Source organism: Lucilia cuprina, chromosome 5 (genome assembly GCF_022045245.1).
Source record: "Lucilia cuprina isolate Lc7/37 chromosome 5, ASM2204524v1, whole genome shotgun sequence".
Lineage (NCBI taxonomy): Eukaryota > Metazoa > Arthropoda > Insecta > Diptera > Calliphoridae > Lucilia > Lucilia cuprina.
In genome coordinates, this window is record NC_060953.1 from 35,272,147 (window position 1) to 35,292,119 (window position 19,973).

The following is a 19,973-nucleotide window of genomic DNA, read 5'->3' on the forward strand; positions in this document are numbered from 1 at the left end:
ATAGTTGAAACGAAAAGTCGACTTTTCGACTTTTTTCATTTTATGAAAAGTCGATTTTTCGACTTTCTACTTTTTTCATTTAATTAAAAGTCGACTTTTTGACTTTTCAACTATAAATATTTTATAAAAAGTCGACTTTTTTCGAATTTTCGACTTTTTTTTGACTTTCTTCAACTTATCGACCGTTTTCGACTTTTCGAATTTTTTCGACTTTTATTAACAAAGTCGACTTTTCGACTTTTTTCACAGACGATAGTCAAGTTATTCACAGACGATAGTCAAGTTATGCTAAATAATAATCAGATCAGTTAATCTAAAAATAAATTGATTATGTTGTTAATCCCCATTGTAGGGTTCTATAGTTGAAACGAAAAGTCGACTTTTCGACTTTTTTCATTTTATGAAAAGTCGATTTTTCGACTTTTCTACTTTTTTCATTTAATTAAAAGTCGACTTTTAGACTTTTCAACTATAAATATTTTATAAAAAGTCGACTTTTTTCGAATTTTCGACTTTTTTTGGCTTTCTTCAACTTATCGACCGTTTTCGACTTTTCGAATTTTTTCGACTTTTATTAACAAAGTCGACTTTTCGACTTTTTTCACAGACGATAGTCAAGTTATCGACTTTTTTTGGAACAAAATAGTCGACTTCGACTTTTCGACTTTTTTCGACAAAAATTCTATTGTTCTATTATTCGAAAGTCGATTTATAGAACCTTTGATGTTTTTGAGTACAAGATTAAGCTTCGCAGTGTTGCCATACAAAACAACCGAAAACATCACTGTTTGCTATCAAAACAATGCATATTTTATAAAAAAGAAGAAGACAATTGTAAATGTAATATAAAAATTAATAAAAACTTAAATGAAAAAAAATAATATAAATATATTGTGTAGTCCCTATACTTTGTATTAATCGATAAATCAAAAATGCATCAGCTGTTTACACTTTTGCATTTCTTGCTCCATTGGGCGCTTAAACTTGCAAACAAAATTAACTAATTGAGTACTCAAAAACATCTTTCGAGGATTTATTTTAATTTAATCCCTTAACCTTCACCTAAAGATTGGCCGTTAGTAGTCCTATGTAATGAAGGCATGAATCATGCTCCTTTTTTTTAACGTGACCCATGATTTGCATTAATTTATTATTGCTAAATTTACCTCAACAACCTACTAAGTTCAAGCACTCATTGTTAGACAACATAAAGACTTCAAGATAAAAAATATGACCTAATATAACATCTCTCTGAAGAGTCGAAAGATTTACCGCTTATATTGAAAGTATGATCGCGTATGACTCAATGTATTAGTAAAGGCCCAACTATAATATCCATAACCTAGCTTAAGGAACAGTTGCTTAAGCTGACTCTAGCTAGTGTATGTATATAGTTAGGCATTAATTTCGTTTGGACATAGAAAAGTATTTTCGCTATTTGTTTCATCAAAAACGATGAAATACATCTAGGCCTTCGTCGGGTCTTTGGCCAGATCTTTAGTGTGAATCGATCACATAATCTCCTGCTGACAGAATTAGTTCTAATGCCAAATAATTTAAAATTCAAATAATATCCATTAATTGCAAAAGGAACATCTAAAATTCTTCCGATTTCGGGTATAACAAAATAATGTGGTAGTCAGGTTAGGTTGATAGCAGGCTGTATACTACGTCAAATCAGAAGAAATACACCTATTGGTACGCTTTAACTTGAATATAACATTTAAAGTTTTTGAGGTGTTGTAAAAGTTTTTTCAACACTTTCGAACTAATTGTATGTATAAATCCTACCTACGAACTTATAATTAAAGTAAGCAGTGTTTATAAAACTATAAGTCTTATTATAAAAAAAATTGTTTATGAACCTTGTTAGTTTGTAGTTTAGGTGAATTTTAAAAAAGTTCACAGCTGTTTACATTGTTAAAAAACAAAGAAATCAAAACGCGTGTGAGAAAATACCAAACTGTTCTTATGCCCTATATGTATAACTTTTACTATAGATGTAGTTAATTATAGTTTTGTAAAAGATACAAGGTAAAGGAATTAGTTATTGTGTACTACTTAAAGTAGGACTTCCAATAAAGTATAATTAAAAATTGTTTATTCATGATATTCAAATAATATTGATTTGAAAATGCATTAATACTAGTATTTAATATTAATTTAGCAGGTTGTTAAGATAAAGTTTAAATTTGATTACACACTAATAGTTGCGTAAAACATGACCATAAGGTTTAAAATAGTTTACTAACAGTTAAATGTTAATGATAGGTTTGGCTTTTCTTTAGACGAAAAACTTGATGAATTAGGTTGGAGTTAAAATTCATAGGTTTAGATTCTATTTCTGCTTAATTAATTTCCATGACATACATTTACAGTCACTTTAATGTCAATTAAAACAGATTGGTTAATCTAAAAAAAAATATTATCCCCTTTGATGTTTTTGAGTACAAGATTAAACATCGCAGTGTTGCCATACAAAACAACACAAAACGTCACTGTTTGTTATCAAAACAATACATGAATTATAAAAAAGAAGAAAACAATTGTAAAGGTAATAAGAAAATTAATGAAAACTTTAAATTTAAAATAAAAAAATGTATTTTAAAGTCTCCATAAACTTTACTAATCTGTTAATCAAACATTTTATTGTTTAGAAGCAATTGTTTTAATTTTATTGCATCAGCTGTTTACACTTTTGCATTTCTTGATCAAGTTAAAACCACCTCTATTAGCCGCTTAAACTAGCAAACAAAGTTAATTGAGTGATCAAGGATTCGAGGATTAATTTTAATTTAATCCCCAATCGTCCAACGTTTATTTAATTCACAACAAATAAACATAAATTTGATTATTGCGACAATTAGTCTCCATCTTCTCATTGCTCGCTTCAACAAATGGATTTTAATAGGTACAGGATAAATCCATATGAATAAGCATATCTATGCAGATATTCGGTTAATGTCGGTCAGATAACATAAAATGTTGTTGACTAAACAGTTATTAATGGTTGGGACATCTAAACAGATGAAGTCCATCTGATTCAGATACATCATAGATTTTCGACGCTGCAGTGTGAACTTCGACCAGCAGCCTATCGCAAATGATCAGAAAACTTTGCATCTAACTTCCCGGGAAAATAAATGAGTTAAAATTTTATGAGATTGGCATGTCAATCGGTGGTAATTAAGAAATATTGTAATGATTATTATGGGACTGTTAACAAAAATAAATGTTTAAATAACGAATAATATACTAGGTTTTATCTGGGAATTTTCGGTTCTTTGGTTGTCCGGTATTAGATGTTTTGGAGATAAATTTTGAAGTTTGTCAGAGATCATTGGTACGATTCCCACTATACATATATTCTTAACAAACATCTACGTTTCTAACTAATTAATTGTTAAATTATACTCCAATCTTCTCCGGTGAAGGAAATAATAATGGACCTTGCTTGTCCCAGTGTATTTATATCTGTTTGATGAATAACCCTTCTTAACCTAAGCTATACTGATAGTCAAGCAGCTCTCAGAACGTTAGATTGTCATACGATACATTCACACCTGGTTGCAATTATAGGAATGCCCTTAAAGACATTATGTGTCTGTTTGTCGCTTGATTGTGTTGGGTGCCAGGGCACTTTAACATGCATGACATTGAGGTTGCGGACGAACTAGCTAGATTCGGTTCGAACCTTTATATAACGGATAGGAAAAGGATTTTGTCATTATAATAGGTTGATATTCTAGAGAATAAGTAATATAATCCACCAGTCCTGGAATATTAAATTGGATTGCAAAAAATCAAGGGCCTTCTGGCCAAAACTTGATATGGGTGCTACCAAAATACTCAAAGGACTGGATAGATGCATTCTAAGAGTTCTGACTACTCAGTTAGAAAATTTGTTAGTAAGTGGGACAGCTAAAAAGATCGGTCCTAAAATACTGAATCTCAGGCTGAAATGGCTGGGAAATAGGGGGAAATAGCGGGATTTAACCCTGTCAGTCTACTAGGTTTTGTCAAGGGAATTATTCACTTCTTTGACTGGGCTTTATAGGGGGACACAGACCCGTTTTCCATTCATCTACCCTCTTTACCTAACTTTTTATTTTCTTGTCTTGTTGTAGTGTTCGTTGCTTGTCTGTCTTCGAGTATAACGGTGTATAACGCATCTTAACCTAAACTTATAACATTCTTACAAAATAACAAGTAAGAGTGCTATATTCTGCTGTGCCGAATCTTATATACCCTTCACCATAGTGTATTTTAAACATCTTTTATAAATTTTAATTTTTTTCCCGACTACATTATTATTACATCAAAAGCTTAACAAAAAGAACAACAACGCTAAACGAAATAAAACACAAAATACACAATTCATCTAAACCAACAGACATCTAAACATACATAACGAAAAATACAGAAAAACAAAATTAACAACGCAATGACGTCACAGCATCCAAACGTACAAAAAATACACAGCTGAATAAAATCAAATACATCTACACACACGTGTAAATCTTTTTCTAATATACAGTGTTGTTGTTGCTTTTTTAACAAAGCATGGAAAAATATGGCATTTTTGGTGAAATTTTCAGAGGTTGTCTTGGATTTTAGCTCATATCTCCGTTATTTACCGACCGATTTTGCTGATTTTAAATAGCGATCTTCTCGAAAGCATGTCTAATAGAATTATTGAAGATTCGGATCTCGCCGATATCTGGGGTCCTCTAAAAACTGATTTCAACAGACAGACAGACGGACATAGCTTAATCGACTCCGCTATCTATAAGGATCCAGAATATATATACTTTATAGGGTCGGAAAATTATATTAAAGAAATTACAAACGGAATGACAAACTTATATATACCCTTTCACGAAGGTGAAGGGTATAAAAATTAATACAATAGCATATTTAGATTATTCACATCATATGTACATAGGATTTTGGTAAATTATATATTATCTTTATAACAATCTCAAGTTTATAATATTATCATATATGCAAAATTTATGACATTATTATTAAATAATAATACAGTAAGCGCAATCAAATCATATGTATGTTTGGTTTTCCGTTCCATTTCATGTCATTTTAATTCAAAGTCTAATTTGTGCAAGTTCAATGCTCTTTTAATATAGAAAATCACATTTATGAAATATTAAAATTATAATAGGCGTATTACGTGCATACCTTTTAAATAACAAAAAAAACCTCAGCTTAGTATTGCTGCTACCCCAAGCCAACCCCAATGAATGAAAAATTTTAAATTAAATGGTAATAAAAAAAAACTAACAACTAAACGATATACAACCATCAACCTAACCTTTAATATATACTTGCTATTAGGTCTAGTTGTATGAGTATTTGAGTGGGTTACGTCAATCATAAATTGTTTCCCCCACCACCAATATTATATGTACATAAAGCTTGTGGCAAATGCTTATGAATTACGCGCTCATGATGTTGTGTTGGAAAAATGATTTCATGAAATTATATTCAAATCAGCATTAACCCTCCACATATATTTTCCTTGGGTCTTATTGTTGTAAATATGGTTTAAGTTGTTAAAATTGTAGGTAGCAGCAGCAGCTATGATATTATTTCCTTCCAACGTTAAATGTTATAAACTATTTTTTTTCTAATATAATGCTGAAATTGCAATTTTTTGCATGAGATATTTCTTTTGTACTATATACATATTTAAATTTAAACAATTTATTTGAATTGAATGTCTTTAAAAATTTATATGCATTAAGTTATTTTCTTTATCATTTTAGTTTGTACAACAAAACGTACTTAAGACATCATGGTGGAATTTCGTTTTGATCTAAGTCCTCTCTTTACCCAACCGATTGTTAAGGTTACCTCGAATCTATTACCGCATACATTTCGTGGAGATCGTCGACAATGTTTGTGAGTATTAAAATATATACTATTTCAGATGTGATATTTGTGGTGTTTCTCGTAAAGTTTAGATGATCATTTCTTTATACATTGCAGAGATGCTACATCAAAAATGTCAGAGATAATTGATCATTTGGGTCAGTTATCGGCCAGTGCCCAAAAACTTAGTAAACCGGTAACGACGGCACAACGTTTAAGGATGTCCGAGAATCAAACGATTTATCTGATGGCCGATGTAAATGCTGGTAAAAAGTAAGTTATAGAAATTTATTACACATTTGTTAATGGAAAATAATATAGCGGGTAACATAAAGAAATGTGGAACCTTAGTCCAAGTCGTATTTCATAAAATGAATCTTAGATTTTCTATATCCCCTAAACCTGATAAAGATGATACTTTACTTACTTATCTATCAAATACCATTTGGATCCAGTCCTTTGCTACATAATACTAACAAAATATGTCTCCTGCCCCTATATCTCGATTCAGTGTAATGTGATTTTTATCAATGAGAGAGGGAAAACAATAAACTTTAGACCGATAACTGTTGTTTTTTTACTTTAGAAAGAATAATTTACATCTGTTGAAACGGTTTTGCTTTCTGGTAACTTTCATGGTAGTAAAATATCTAGAAAAGAATAAAAAAGGGACTCTATGCCTTATACAAATTCAAGAATTCTATAAAGAATAAATGGATTAGGCAATTAGATATTATACATTGGATTTACATATTGTATGTTAATGGGAGCATTATCTGTTGGGAGGTTTTGAGATGGGACTGTTATCAGAAGATGTTCAATTGAGCTCAAAGGTGTGTTTCTCTTGGTGCCATTAGAAGTATACCACAAGAAGTATTGGACATCAATATTTATCTATTACCTATAGAACATTTTGTAGCGGGTGTAAGGTTTAGAGGAGAGACTAATATCAGAAGATGTTCAATAAAACTCAAAGGTGTGCTTCGCTTGGCGTAATTGGTGCCATTAGAAGTACGCCACAAGCAGCATAATACATCAATCTTTAGTTATTACATATAGAACATGTTGTAGCGGATGTGTGTACAGGACTCTACTAAGTCTCTATGAGTCTTCATATGTGCTGACGAATGTATCGTCTTCCAAGTGGAGATCTGTAAAGCGATGGAACTGATATGGCATCATACTGATTAAGGGGGCTGCTATTAGAGTGTTGGCATGTCATACGGTACATTTGCGCCTGGTGGTAGATTGCAGGACATTTAAAGTCTGTTTACCATTAGACTGTGTTGTATGCTGATGTTCATGGTAATAAGGTTGCGAATAAACTAACTGGATTAGCTTCAAACCTTTACCTATTATAGATTGATATTTAAGAAAATCCGTAAAATAATAAAACGGAGTAAACAACATCAAAGACCTTATGTTTAACACTTGCTGTGAGGACTAGCAAGATACTTATAGGACTGGATCCTAAGGGGTCTTTGGTCACATAGGGCACATCTCAGCATGATCTTTAGGGGATTGCTCAGACCAGATGGTCATCACTGACCCACTGCTTAATATCAAGAACGACCTGAGAGAAGTTCATTTTGTTTGATGAGGCTGTCTAGGATGAGACTTCGTATACTGGTAGCCATCCTAACAGGGCTATGTACTATAGGTGAAAAGACTAAATCTTACATACAATGACTATTGCAGAAGTACAACACTTCCTCTGCCTCTGTCCTGCCCTAGCAGATATCAGAACTGAGTTTTTAGGCAGTCGAACATTGCATGAACGGCTCTATCTAATATAGACGTTTATAAAATAGAATCGTTCATACGTGCCCCTGGCTGGTTTAATATCATATTAATCTCGGACATATAATGTCCTTAAGCTTTTGGTTTTCTTTTTTGCAGGATCTGATCAGATCAGATCACAACGGTACCACTAGAACCCAAGTGAGTCGATCAAATGGCCGACTGCCTCAATACCTAACCTAGGGCACATCTTACATTGTATTATTTATGGGATCGCCTTGGTAAATTTTCTGATTATCGACCTGTTTTCTATTATATCTCTTCTTTATTTATGTTATTTAGTTCTTATTCAAGTGTTTTGTTAATCTATTTTTGGATCTTCATTGTATACGAACTTTGATAGTATTGTGTTTATTTTGTAACTACAACAAAATACTTTTTAAATTACTTATAACCAAATTTTGTTCAACTTATTTCTAATTAAATGGTCTATTAAATCTTAACACGTGTTTTCATCAAAAAATTTAATACATTTATTTCCTCAACATGTCCTGTTTCCGTTAAATGCTCTTTACCAATACTTGTGTTTTGAAATTAATTATAATTTCTTTTTTAAGAACTTTAACACAACACACTCTAACAGCACGTTTCAAGTGATAGGAAGGAAGGTTTCTTTTTGGAAACTATATCAGACATTGACCTGTGACAAATTGTTTTAACTAATTGAATTCAATTACTATACGCCCTGCCTTAAACTCATTAATAATATATTTTTTTTATTTAATTTTTTTTTTCACAGTGGCTGTGTCATAGGTCTACTTAAGGTGGGCACCAAAGATTTATATTTGTTTGATGAAACAGGACAGACACGTAAAGTAGAAAATGCACCATCTATTTTGGATTTCTATATACACGAATCACGTCAAAGAGCTGGTTTGGGTAAAGATCTCTTCGAAACCATGTTGGCTGATGAAAATTGGACACCTGTCAAATGTTCAGTGGATAGACCGTCAGAGAAACTCTTGGGTTTCTTAAAGAAACATTATGGTCTAGTACGTACCATACCGCAGTCTAATAATTTCGTACTCTATGAGGGTTTCTTTGATGATGGCAATAAACAACAGCAGCAGCAACAACAACATACAAACGGTGGCATGCATATCACAAATAGGTAAGTACATTTAAATTTATATTACTCACATTTTGTTGACTTACTATAACTACACTACACTACCTACCCTCTAAATGTTTAGGAAAATCTAAAATAAGAAAACCATAGTTTATGTGTACAAGTTTACACTGTATGCGTCATTTTGACTTCCCTTGTAATTTTGTTTTTAATATTAAGGAACTTTTAATATTTTTTGTTCCTTTACAAAATGTTGAATTTGTATGTGTATGTACAATGAAAATAATAAATGGGGGCAAAAAGTAGAAAAAAAACAAACTTGACGTGTGTTAAGAATATTGTTTTTAAAAACCGCGTTTCATGTCAAGTGTTATATGTATGGAATACATACATACAGACGTCTTAACTTCATGTTTGGGTGTCATGAAAACTAACAGAACAAACCCTTAAACTTTTCACACATTTTTATTTATGCCTCAATTCATTCAAGTTTTACTTAAGGTAATTTATATTTACAAACCTATAAACAATTATGTATATTAAATATTAGTGTAGTTCCTAAACTAAAATAAGAAATCAGTTCCTACATATTGATCTTTTAACGTGTCATAAAATTGATAGAAAAACTAAAACATTTTGGTTCGCAAGGGTATATTGTTATAAAGAGTACAAATTATTACTACATAACTTTAATTTTAGATCATTCATAATGCGTTCATGACAAGAACTTTTAAACAATTAGTGAAATTTGTAAAATAAAAAAAATTATGTGCCAAACTCTTAAAGTGATCTCTTAATAAAATAATTTTTTTATACATTTTAACATGATTTAAACTATTATTTTACTAATACGTTAACACCACTAAGGTTTCTGACAACAGAGTTTGCTTTCCTTTCAAACTTTTTTGAAAACTTTGTTTTAAAGTAAGGATTTGTCGCAGTTCAATTTTATTTTATTATTCAATAGGGTGCTATTGATAAAATAATTAGACTTGGCTGGATCAAAAGGAATATGAGGTAATCAAGAAAGAAAGAAGTTCCCTAATAGGATTATGAATGAACTTAAAAGTTCTAGGCATAAGCCAGATATTGTATTGCGTTTTAATCATAATTAGCCATCGCAAAATTAGATAGATAGATAGATAGATAGATAGATAGATAGATAGATAGATAGATAGATAGATAGATAGATAGATAGATAGATAGATAAATAAATAGACAGATACATAGATAGATAGATAGATAGATAGATAGATAGATAGATAGATAGATAGATAGATAGATAGATAGATAGATAGATAAATAAATATATAAATGATAGTTAGATAGATAGATAGATAGATAGATAGATAGATAGATAGATAGATAGATAGATAGATAGATAGATAGATAGATAGATAGACAGACAGATAGATAGATAGATAGATAGATAGATAGATAGATAGATAGATAGATAGATAGATAGATAGATAGATAGATAGATAGACAGATAGATAGATAGATAGATAGATAGATAGATAGATAGATAGATAGATAGATAGATAGATAGATAGATAGATAGATAGATAGATAGATAGATAGATAGACAGATAGATAAATAGATAAACAGATAGAATTATTAAACATTTATTTTTTTTAAATCCTTTGGAACATATAAGTGTAAACAAAAAAAATATAAGGTTAAGTCCTTAAAACTTTGTAAGAACTAGTTTTTCAAACATATGAATGGCTGGCAGTTAGTAATAAAACACCTTTAAGAAAGTAAAACAAATATTTCGATATTCACGTATACATAACTGGAAAAATAAACTACCCAAAAAACAACAATATTCTTTATAAATAACACACTTTCGTATGTATAATTTCCAAAGTAAATATATATATATGTAAACCTTACGATTTTACTATAAACTAGCATTATTTTCTTTAGTTGTTTAGCCTACATTTTCTATAAAGAAAACAGTGTAAAATAATAAAAACACCTAACTGCCGTGATATATAATTATAAGTATGTATGTGTTTATGCATAAGTACTTGTACCTTTTCACGTGCATGCATTTACATATACACTGGGATTAAAACGGAAATATTACAAGACATTTGGCGAAAGTAAATAAAACAACTAATTTACATGTGAAACTTGACCATATCAAGATGGCAACATGCTATTTTAATATTAATATTAATAAAAACTTAAGGAACTAAAAACAATAAAAAAAACTAAAATATAATAAATTTCTTTAAAATCAATTTGATGATTATATTAATAATTTATATTTAACATCAATAATAAATATTTTATATGTACACTACAACAATTAACTGCTTAACAATTTAATAATTGTTAATAATATTTCTTTAAATTAATATTTTTAAGTTTCTTACTTTATATACATATTATTAAAGTAACTAATTTTATAACATATTATATTAATAAATTTATTTATTTTTTCTATTTATATTTCATATGTGTTACATCTATTTACTACCAAAAAAAAAAACAAAACAACTTCATCATCATTATGAACAAATTTAAAATCTAAATAAATTATTTATCAAACATCTACAATAAACAACTAACTAAAAATTAATAAAAACATAGTCCTAACACACAACTTTTTGGTGCTACATATTTGGGTGATGATAATAATAAAAAACGTTCACAACAACGTCAATTAGATGCTCCTAATCTCAGTACACAGATAACACAGATATCACCGGTGGGTCGTTATGGTGCCAGAAGACCAACCTGCAGTATGGCCGAGGTATTTAACTATTATTAACATAAAATATATATTAACAAATTTATTTTCTTAAACTTTTTCTAAATATATGTTTGTGATAAGTTAAATTTTTGTAAAATATTAAATTAAATTTTCAGACAAAAAATTCTTGATTTTATAATAGAATTCAAAAACGACTGCAAACTTTTTGTTAATTAAAAGTTATAAATGTTTTAAATTATCTTTATATTCCGATTCAACGCAGAACCTAGTTTCTAGATCTTTAAGCTTAGGATGAATAAACTGGGATTAAATATTATTCAATTGGAATTCAATTTTTGCTGAAATAACTTTTTTCTTTTGTTTCGTAACTGAATGCGGAAACATAATCGAAATGCAGAATAGGAGGATTTTACGAAGTAGCAACATCTAACTACACAGTCACGTACTTTTATTTCAGAGTTACAAACCAAATTGTTCAGTTCTTTGACATTGGGTTATGAAGGGTTTTGCGCTATATATATCGACTCGGAGACCTCAAGGTCCATTGTGATTCCCTTCAAGAAGTGAGAAAACAAAAGTAAAAATACTACAAATAAAAACCAGAGGGAAAAAGGCATAAAGATAGATATAACCCTCAGCCATTTCAACCTGAGGCTCTGTATCCTAGGACAGTTGCAAATTATATGCTCGATCGACTCCCTTTCCTCCTTATCCTCGCATAACCTACAATAGTTCTGTGAATTGTTGTCCCTCTTACTGACTGACTGAGCAGCATACCTAACGAATTCTTAGATTGTGTATATCCGGTCCTATAAGTATTTTGGAAGCTCCTATATCAAGTTTTGGCCATAGGGCCTTTGATACATTGCAATCCAATTTACTATTTCAGGAACCTAATCTATCTAGTTCGTCCGCAACCTCATTACCATGTCCGGCACCCAACACAATCTAATGGCAAACAGTATGATAATATCCCTAAAGGCATTTCTACAATCTACTACCAGGCGCGAATGTGCCGTGTGGCACGCCAATGCTCTGAGATCAGTTTGACTATTGACATAAATTGTCACAACTGTCCCCGGATCGATATGATTTCGTATCAGTTTAGTCGTTTTTCAGATCGCTAGGATCTCTGCTTGGAAGACACTACATTCGTCAGCGAATCTGAAGAATTGTTTACGACCAAATGTAGAAATGCCTAAAGGCATTTCTACAATCTACTACCAGGCGCGAATGTGCCGTGTGGCACGCCAATGCTCTGAGATCAGCTTGACTATTGACATAAATTGTCACAACTGTCCCCGGATCGATATTATTTCGTATCAGTTTAGTCGTTTTTCAGATCGCTAGGATCTCTGCTTGGAAGACACTACATTCGTCAGCGAATCTGAAGAATTGTTTACGACAAAATGTTTCAATGTTTTTAGTAGTTGTCCTTACTAATGGAACATACGCTATCAAATTGAAGTCGTGATCGCTAGGCGATCGAAGATGGCCATTTACCCCACATACGCTCTTAACATAGAGAACAAAAGCTGTGAGGTATGGGCAGGGTAGCTATTAGTTCATATCCTTAGGATGCTTAAGCCCATGCCCATGAAGATTCAAGGTGACTACCCGTGATCGCTAGGCGATCGAAGATGGCCATTCACCCCCATGCTCTTGAAGACTCAAGGTGACTACCCGCAGCAGAGTTGCACTTATAACAAAACTGCTATAGGAAAGCACGAAAAGAAAAACTGTTATAGGTCATCTGGTGATTGCCTCTACTACATCTAGGTCAATCAAAGATTAGAATAGAGAGAAATTCCAGGATAATATTAGTTCCTGGTAACAACAAGTTAGGCGCAATTAGGAATAAGTATGAGGACATCGATGTCTCTCTTACAAAATCGAATTGTGTGAAAAAGCTCAATTTAGGGCATTATACTATGAAGCTCGTAGGCCAGTTTTAGTTATAAGCTTTAGAAAGGGACACTAATACCAAAAAAAAGTGAGCTGTGTATGGAGCGGCTGTCTTTCGAACTTAACCTTCATACTTATCTATTAAAATATACGATTTATCCAGACACTTTTTTGTTAAATAGAAATTATGCGAAAGAATTAAAATATTTCAAATTTTATAGCAAAGTATAACAAGTAGTCCGACTCATTGACAGCAGTACCTAACTCTAAACATGTGTTAGTGAAAAAGTGATGTGAGAGAGTAATTTCCTATATGTGAGAATCGGACTACTTGCTATACTTTGTTTTATAGTTTTAGTTACATTGAATTCAAACCCAAATTTTTATCATTCAAAAGGAATTTAATATCCGAATTGAACTTGAAAGACTGATAATTCGTCCAAAGTTAATTCGATTTAAAAAACATATAGTTAGGTAGGCAGGTCGTCCTCGCGATATCATCACTGGGGACACACTTGGGACCAGTATTTGATCTCTTTGGTGATACCCAAAAAGAGAGAAAACGGTCGGCGTATTAGTACACTTCGACCTAATCACTCTGGTTTCCTTGACCAAAGTAGTTTGTCGCACGAATATAGGAATCTATCTTTCGGATATAGATCCGATAAGTCATGCCGAAAATAGTAACCTAGCAGACCCATTCTGTGATCAGATAGGTTAAGGGAATTAATTCTTTTAAATATTGGTTTTTAGTAAAAAAATACAAAATTTTATAGCAAACAAATATGATTTGCTTTAAATATCAACATTACAACTAGATTAAATAAAAATTATTCCCATAATTGTATTAAATAAATAAATTTTGCTTAAATTTGAAACAAATCTGTTAACAAAAAATATATTTTATAAAAAACGTGCGTTTATATAAAAAATCTAATCTTAAAAATGGAAGCTAAACGTAGTAACACTATGCATTATCAAAACAATGGTCATCGTGTTACCACAAGTTCCTCGAAAACACAAGTCATGGTGAGCAACATTACAATTTTACTGAAAATAACATTTCCACTTTTTCGCACTAAGAAAAAAAGGGAAATGTTATTCTCTTGCTTCGGAAGTGTATAAATAATGTTATGTTTTAAAATTATTTTAAAGAAGAAAAATGCCAGCGAAATAAGTTTGACTCCCAGCCAAGCGGCTGAGCAAGCTAAACTTAATGTAAGTATTTTCAATGTAATGATCTTTTTCTATTATAATATATAATATTGAAATTTTTTTATAATATAGGGTCGCAAGCATCCTTTAGATGCTTTAAGTAAACTGCCTAATAAGCAACAAACTGTGGAACGTAGATCGGTATTTGTTTGGAAATGTGTTATATTAATGAAAAAGTTTAGACTCTTTTAGTTTTGTAGGGTCTACAAGATGTGGATGAGGAATATTTGAAGCAAAATATTTTTCGAAAACCTCTATTTTCTAGGAATTCGGTAATATTTGGTTTAGATTTTTACGAAAATTAAAATACGTTGCAGATTTTAGATTTATTACTTCTTAATTACAATTAATTGTAATTGGAAGGCTGATATGAAGTTTTTTATTATTATTCAGGTGTCAAAATTTAAATATCGGTGTATAACTTAAAAAATTAATGATTTTTTAAAATTTTGCGAACGTATTGGACGAATGATCCTTTTTCTTTCTTCTTTAAAAAATTTACGATTTTAAAAATTTTGCGAACGTATTGAACGAATGATCTTTTTCCTTTCTTTTTTTACTGGAAATATTTCGTGCTAAAATACTGCTCATCTTGGTAGTCAGACGGGTCAAGCGTTGGGCTAAACTTCCAAACTAATTCTTTGAAAATAGCTTTTATGCATTATTGCATTGTGTCAACGCTCATAATGGACCATTACCACTCATGTCTGGCCGCAGTTGCAGTTTTCAACAGCTTTGATGTTTTTGTAACAGTTACTACTATACAATTCTCATAACCGGGTGTTCTACACCGATTTCAAGCTCTACAAATTGTGCAAAGTTAAACAGATATGCTCCCTTAAAGAAAGCGTAAATCCCACCGTTTTAAGTTATACACCCAGTAGATTATAATTTGTCTATAGTTCAGACTATGGTGTTGACTATAGACAATACTATGGTCCAAATTATAGATAGTTTTTGAATAAAAATAATCATTTTAATATGACCAATGTGCCCGCCGCAGGACAGCATTCAATTGTAAGTGAAAACTGCATTAAAAACCATATTAATAGTTCTTGAATGAATACAAGGTGGTATTACTCTGTATTTCGATTCGAAACTGAAGGCATTCGAAAAGTTGTGTCATTGAATATACACACTCGAACAATTTTAGCTTTCAAATCGAGTTACAAAGTAATATCCTTGGATTTATAATTTTATTGAAGGTTAAGTTAGATTTACTTAGGTTTTGTCCTTTTGAAAAAATCACATCCAAACAAATAATATTCATTTCCACCTAAGCCTCCAGCCGAAGGATCTGTACCAAATCCAATAATTTCACAGGCTCAATTAAAAGTTCAACAAAATTATCAAGAACATGCAGCAGCAAATATGACACCATCACATATCCAAATGCAATCTCAAGTTCACAGTGCAGCTGGAACTATGCCATCAGTACAAAATAACCAACAAACCATAAATGCAAAAAATCAAATTAATCATGTAATTTAAACATATTTTTGTCTAAATAATTACAAAACATGTTTTCTAATTATAATAAAAAAAGTCTTCTGTATCCGCGCAACAGGATTATCAGCAACAACAGCAGCACCAGCAACAAATAACACAAAATCAAAATACTGGAATACTAGGAAACGGTCGGCAAAATACCACACAACCTCAAACTACAATTTACAATAATACTTTAACAAATCAAGAACCTGAAATGTGTACAACTTGTCCAAATTGTCAGACTACTATTTATTTGGTACGTGGAGCAGATGTTAGCCATGATATGTCACCGAAAGTACAAAATAATGGAGAACATGCCACGCCATCAGGCTCAACTTGAATTTGTTATTTATTTTATCAAATTTGTTGAATATTCAAAATTTTAATTTGTATTTTTGTTATTAAATTAATTATTGATATTTTGTAAAAATAATTTTAAAATTAATAGCGTTATGGATTAATATTTGAATAAACAATGGGTTTGTAATCAATGTAATTTTTTCTATGTAAATATTTAATCATTGATAGATAGATAGATAGATAGATAGATAGATAGATAGATAGATAGATAGATAGATAGATAGATAGATAGATAGATAGATAGATAGATAGATAGATAGATAGATAGATAGATAGATAGATAGATAGATAGATAGATAGATAGATAGATTGATAGATAGATAGATAGATAGATAGATAGATAGATAGATAGATAGATAGATAGATAGATAGATAGATAGATAGATAGATAGATATAAACTTAAATTATTCTTGAAAATTACTATTTAATGTACTGAAAACATTTTACAAAATATTAAATATTTTACTACAATTATATGGCAAAAAAACAGAAAACAATGTCCCATAGAATATAAGGTTTTGGCTTAAAGCCAAAATAACTTTCTTTATATTCTGCAACAATTTAAACAGTTCAACTACTTTCACTATTGTTTAGATTCTATTTCATTTTTTTAAAGAATTTTCTTTATTATTTTATTTTGGTATAAGTAAGCGTGTCACATAACGATTTGCTATCTGAACTGTATGTTTCTGTATTCCTTTTTCCAAACCATTCCAAATAAACTGTCAGCAGTCAACCAAGTGGGTTATTCTTCTTAAGTTGTTTGTTCTTTTCGTAATTTTTTTTTGTTTGTTCTTCCTTTTTAGTTACAGTTTAAACAAAAAGGGCCACAAAAATGTTTATTGTAGCTCAACAGGAAATTTCATTGTTTTACTCGTATGAATGTTTGTGTTTTTGTGGATGTTCTTCTTCTTTCAAATAACAAAAACATATATATGTGTTGAAAGAAAAAAATTTAAACTTAACCGTAATATTTATTATTATCATTTTAGCAAAAAAAATAATGTTTAAAGTACACTAAAAAAATTTAATTTTCCTGTGGAAAATTTAAATAGGAAAATAGTTTTGCACATATTTTTTCGTTGTTATTGTCATAACTATCATAACAGTCGTTTATATAAAAGAATAATTAGTGAGCTTGAGAAATTGTGCGTATTTGAAAGAAAAATATACAAAATCTTTAGATCTTTTTTGACATTATGTAAACAAATGTTTGTAAAAACATAAAAAATCGATTTCTTTACATTATGTAAACAATGTTAAATTTAGGTAAATAATAGAAAATCTTTGTAAAATCAAGAAAATTTCTAAAAGTTCTAAAAAAATACACAAAATTTAATTTTAAACATGGTGTAATGAATGTAAATTTCAAGTAAATGTAACAAAAAAAACAATGTACACTTTTAGTAAAATAAACAAAAGCTTCATACATTAATACAATTTTTATGTTTTCTTAACTTTTATTGGAAATTTGAACTGTTATCATTATGTAAACAATGGCCCCAATTCTGCATTTCAATTTGAACCGCCACATAAACAACAACTTACAACTTACGTAATCAAAATGCAGAATAGGGGTGAATCTAGATTTTAGGTCAAAAATATGAGAACTCTGTAAAACCACGAAAATTTCCAAAAATTGTCAAAATGTACACAAAATTCAATTATTGACATCGCGTAACCAGTGTAAATTTTTAGTATATAATAAAAAAATTTTGCAAATTTATAAGTTTATAAATTACATGTAATAAAAAAATTGTTGACATTTTGTAAACAATGTAATTTTTTATAGAAATACATAAAATCATACAAATTGTAATATAATTTCTGTTTTTAACATTTTTATTGGAAATTTTAATTGTTGACATTATGTAAACAATGTAAATATTATTTAAAAAATTCAAAGTCTCAATATGGTCAAAAATTATACAAAAAGTCAGTTATTGACATAGTGTAAACAATACTTATTTCAAGACATTTCAATTGTTGACATTATGTAAATAATGTAAATTTTGGGTAATTCAGAATTTTTAAAAAAAAACTCATAAAATTTTTGTGAAATTTCTTTATAAGTTAAAACTTAATATTTTTTACATCATGTAAACTATGTAAACATTAAGTAAATAATTCAAAATCTTTGCAAATTTAAAAAAAGTTTTGACAATAGTCAAAAAATATCCAAAAGTTCATTTATTGACATATTGTAAACGATAAAGTTTTCAAGTACTTATACCATTATTATTGTAAACTTTAATTGTTGACAATATGTAAACAATTCAAAATCTTTGAAAATTAAAAAAAAATTAAAAAAAAAACAATAAAATTCTCAAGTAAATATACCTTTTTATTAGAAACTTTAATTGTTGACATATGTAAACAATATACATTTTGAATTCAATTAAAAAAATCTTTGAAGACTTTTGTGAAGTTTCCTTTAAAGTTATAAAAAATTTATTTTTCAAATCATGTAAACATTAGGTAAATAATTCAAAACCTTAGTAAATTTAAAAAAAAGTTTTGAAAATAGTCAAAAAATATTCAAAAAATCAATTATTGACATAGTGTAAACGATACAATTACCATTTTTATTGAAAATATTAATTGTTGACATTGTGTAAATAATGTACATTTTGGGTTACATTAAAAAATTCTTCGAAAACATAAGAAATTTTTGTAAAATTTCCTTAAAAGTTACAAACATTTTTTTAAACATGATGTAAATAATGTAAACATCTGAAAATATTAGTAAAACAAAAAAACTCCGCCGAGCCTTACCTAACGTAACCTAACCTAAGAAAATTTTTGAAAATGGTCACAAAAATTCAAAAATTCAACTCATGGTGTAAACAATAGAAATTTTAAGTAAATATAACAAAATCTTTATAAATTTAATGAAAAAAATATATAAAGAAAATTTATTATTGACATTTTGTCAACAATGTAATTTTTAACCGCAATACATGAAACTTAATAAAATTTGTATATTTTCTTAATATTTTAATTATTTACATTATGTAGAAAATGAAAATCTTGGGTAATAATAGAGTTTTTTATAAGAATTCACTTAAATATAAATTTCTTAAATGTTTTTGTGTATAATTCTTTCAGTGTACTTACATATAACAAAAAGAAAATTAACTCCTTTTTTTAAGGAGGACATTTCCTAAGTAGTTCATACAAATAATTACATACATAATATTTGTTTGTTTTACTTAAACATGGACTTATTTCTAAATACATATGTATGTATGTTTTGTATGTATATATGTTTATATTTTTTTAAATTTATTCCACTTGTTATTATGAAAGTGAAACTGTTTTATTACTTTTTTTTTATTTCTTTTTTTAAGTACGAATCTATTGATAATGTTAAAGAACAAATTGCCATAATTCTTTTAAAAACTAGTTTAAACCAGTTATTCTATTGTTTAATGTCTATAATTATTTTCTTTTTCTCATTTTATAGATAATTCACAGTGGCACGACAGCAAATAATAGCGGTGCTGAACCGGGAAGG

General features: G+C 29.4%; 2 protein-coding genes across 10 annotated transcripts in view; both read left to right on the top strand.

Annotated features, from left to right (window-relative positions):
* Positions 1-19,973, top strand: part of LOC111684277 (alpha-tubulin N-acetyltransferase 1) — a 52,751-nt gene that overhangs the window by 26,608 nt on the left and 6,170 nt on the right. For all 6 annotated transcript variants that reach the window (XM_046953264.1, XM_046953262.1, XM_046953267.1 and 3 more), the window contains 5 exons: positions 5,784-5,919; positions 6,007-6,162; positions 8,429-8,800; positions 11,361-11,523; positions 19,923-19,972. In XM_046953264.1, coding sequence (XP_046809220.1) covers positions 5,813-5,919; positions 6,007-6,162; positions 8,429-8,800; positions 11,361-11,523; positions 19,923-19,972 — 848 coding nt within the window. In that variant the 5' untranslated portion in view covers positions 5,784-5,812. The remainder of the gene's footprint in view (positions 1-5,783; positions 5,920-6,006; positions 6,163-8,428; positions 8,801-11,360; positions 11,524-19,922; position 19,973) is intronic.
* LOC124420452 (transcription factor SPT20 homolog) lies at positions 14,218-16,591 on the top strand. 4 transcript variants are annotated; one of them, XM_046953270.1, is made up of 6 exons: positions 14,218-14,418; positions 14,548-14,607; positions 14,677-14,745; positions 14,805-14,876; positions 15,886-16,086; positions 16,151-16,591. In XM_046953270.1, the coding sequence occupies exons 1-6, from the start codon at positions 14,335-14,337 to the stop codon at positions 16,433-16,435; spliced, it is 771 nt and encodes a 256-aa protein (XP_046809226.1). In that variant the 5' UTR covers positions 14,218-14,334; the 3' UTR covers positions 16,436-16,591. The 4 variants fall into 4 exon arrangements, with proteins under 4 accessions (XP_046809226.1, XP_046809228.1, XP_046809225.1 ...); XM_046953272.1 differs by having other exon boundaries at positions 14,220-14,418; positions 14,545-14,607; positions 15,928-16,086; XM_046953269.1 differs by having other exon boundaries at positions 14,222-14,418; positions 14,545-14,607.

Bases quoted from the DNA above. Each gene is read 5' to 3' on its own strand.
- LOC124420452 (XM_046953269.1), top strand. From the start codon at position 14,335: ATGGAAGCTAAACGTAGTAACACTATGCATTATCAAAACAATGGTCAT. The intron at 14,419-14,544 runs GTGAGCAACATT...ATTATTTTAAAG, and splicing joins CCTCGAAAACACAAGTCATG to AAGAAAAATGCCAGCGAAAT. The intron at 14,608-14,676 runs GTAAGTATTTTC...TTTATAATATAG, and splicing joins CTGAGCAAGCTAAACTTAAT to GGTCGCAAGCATCCTTTAGA.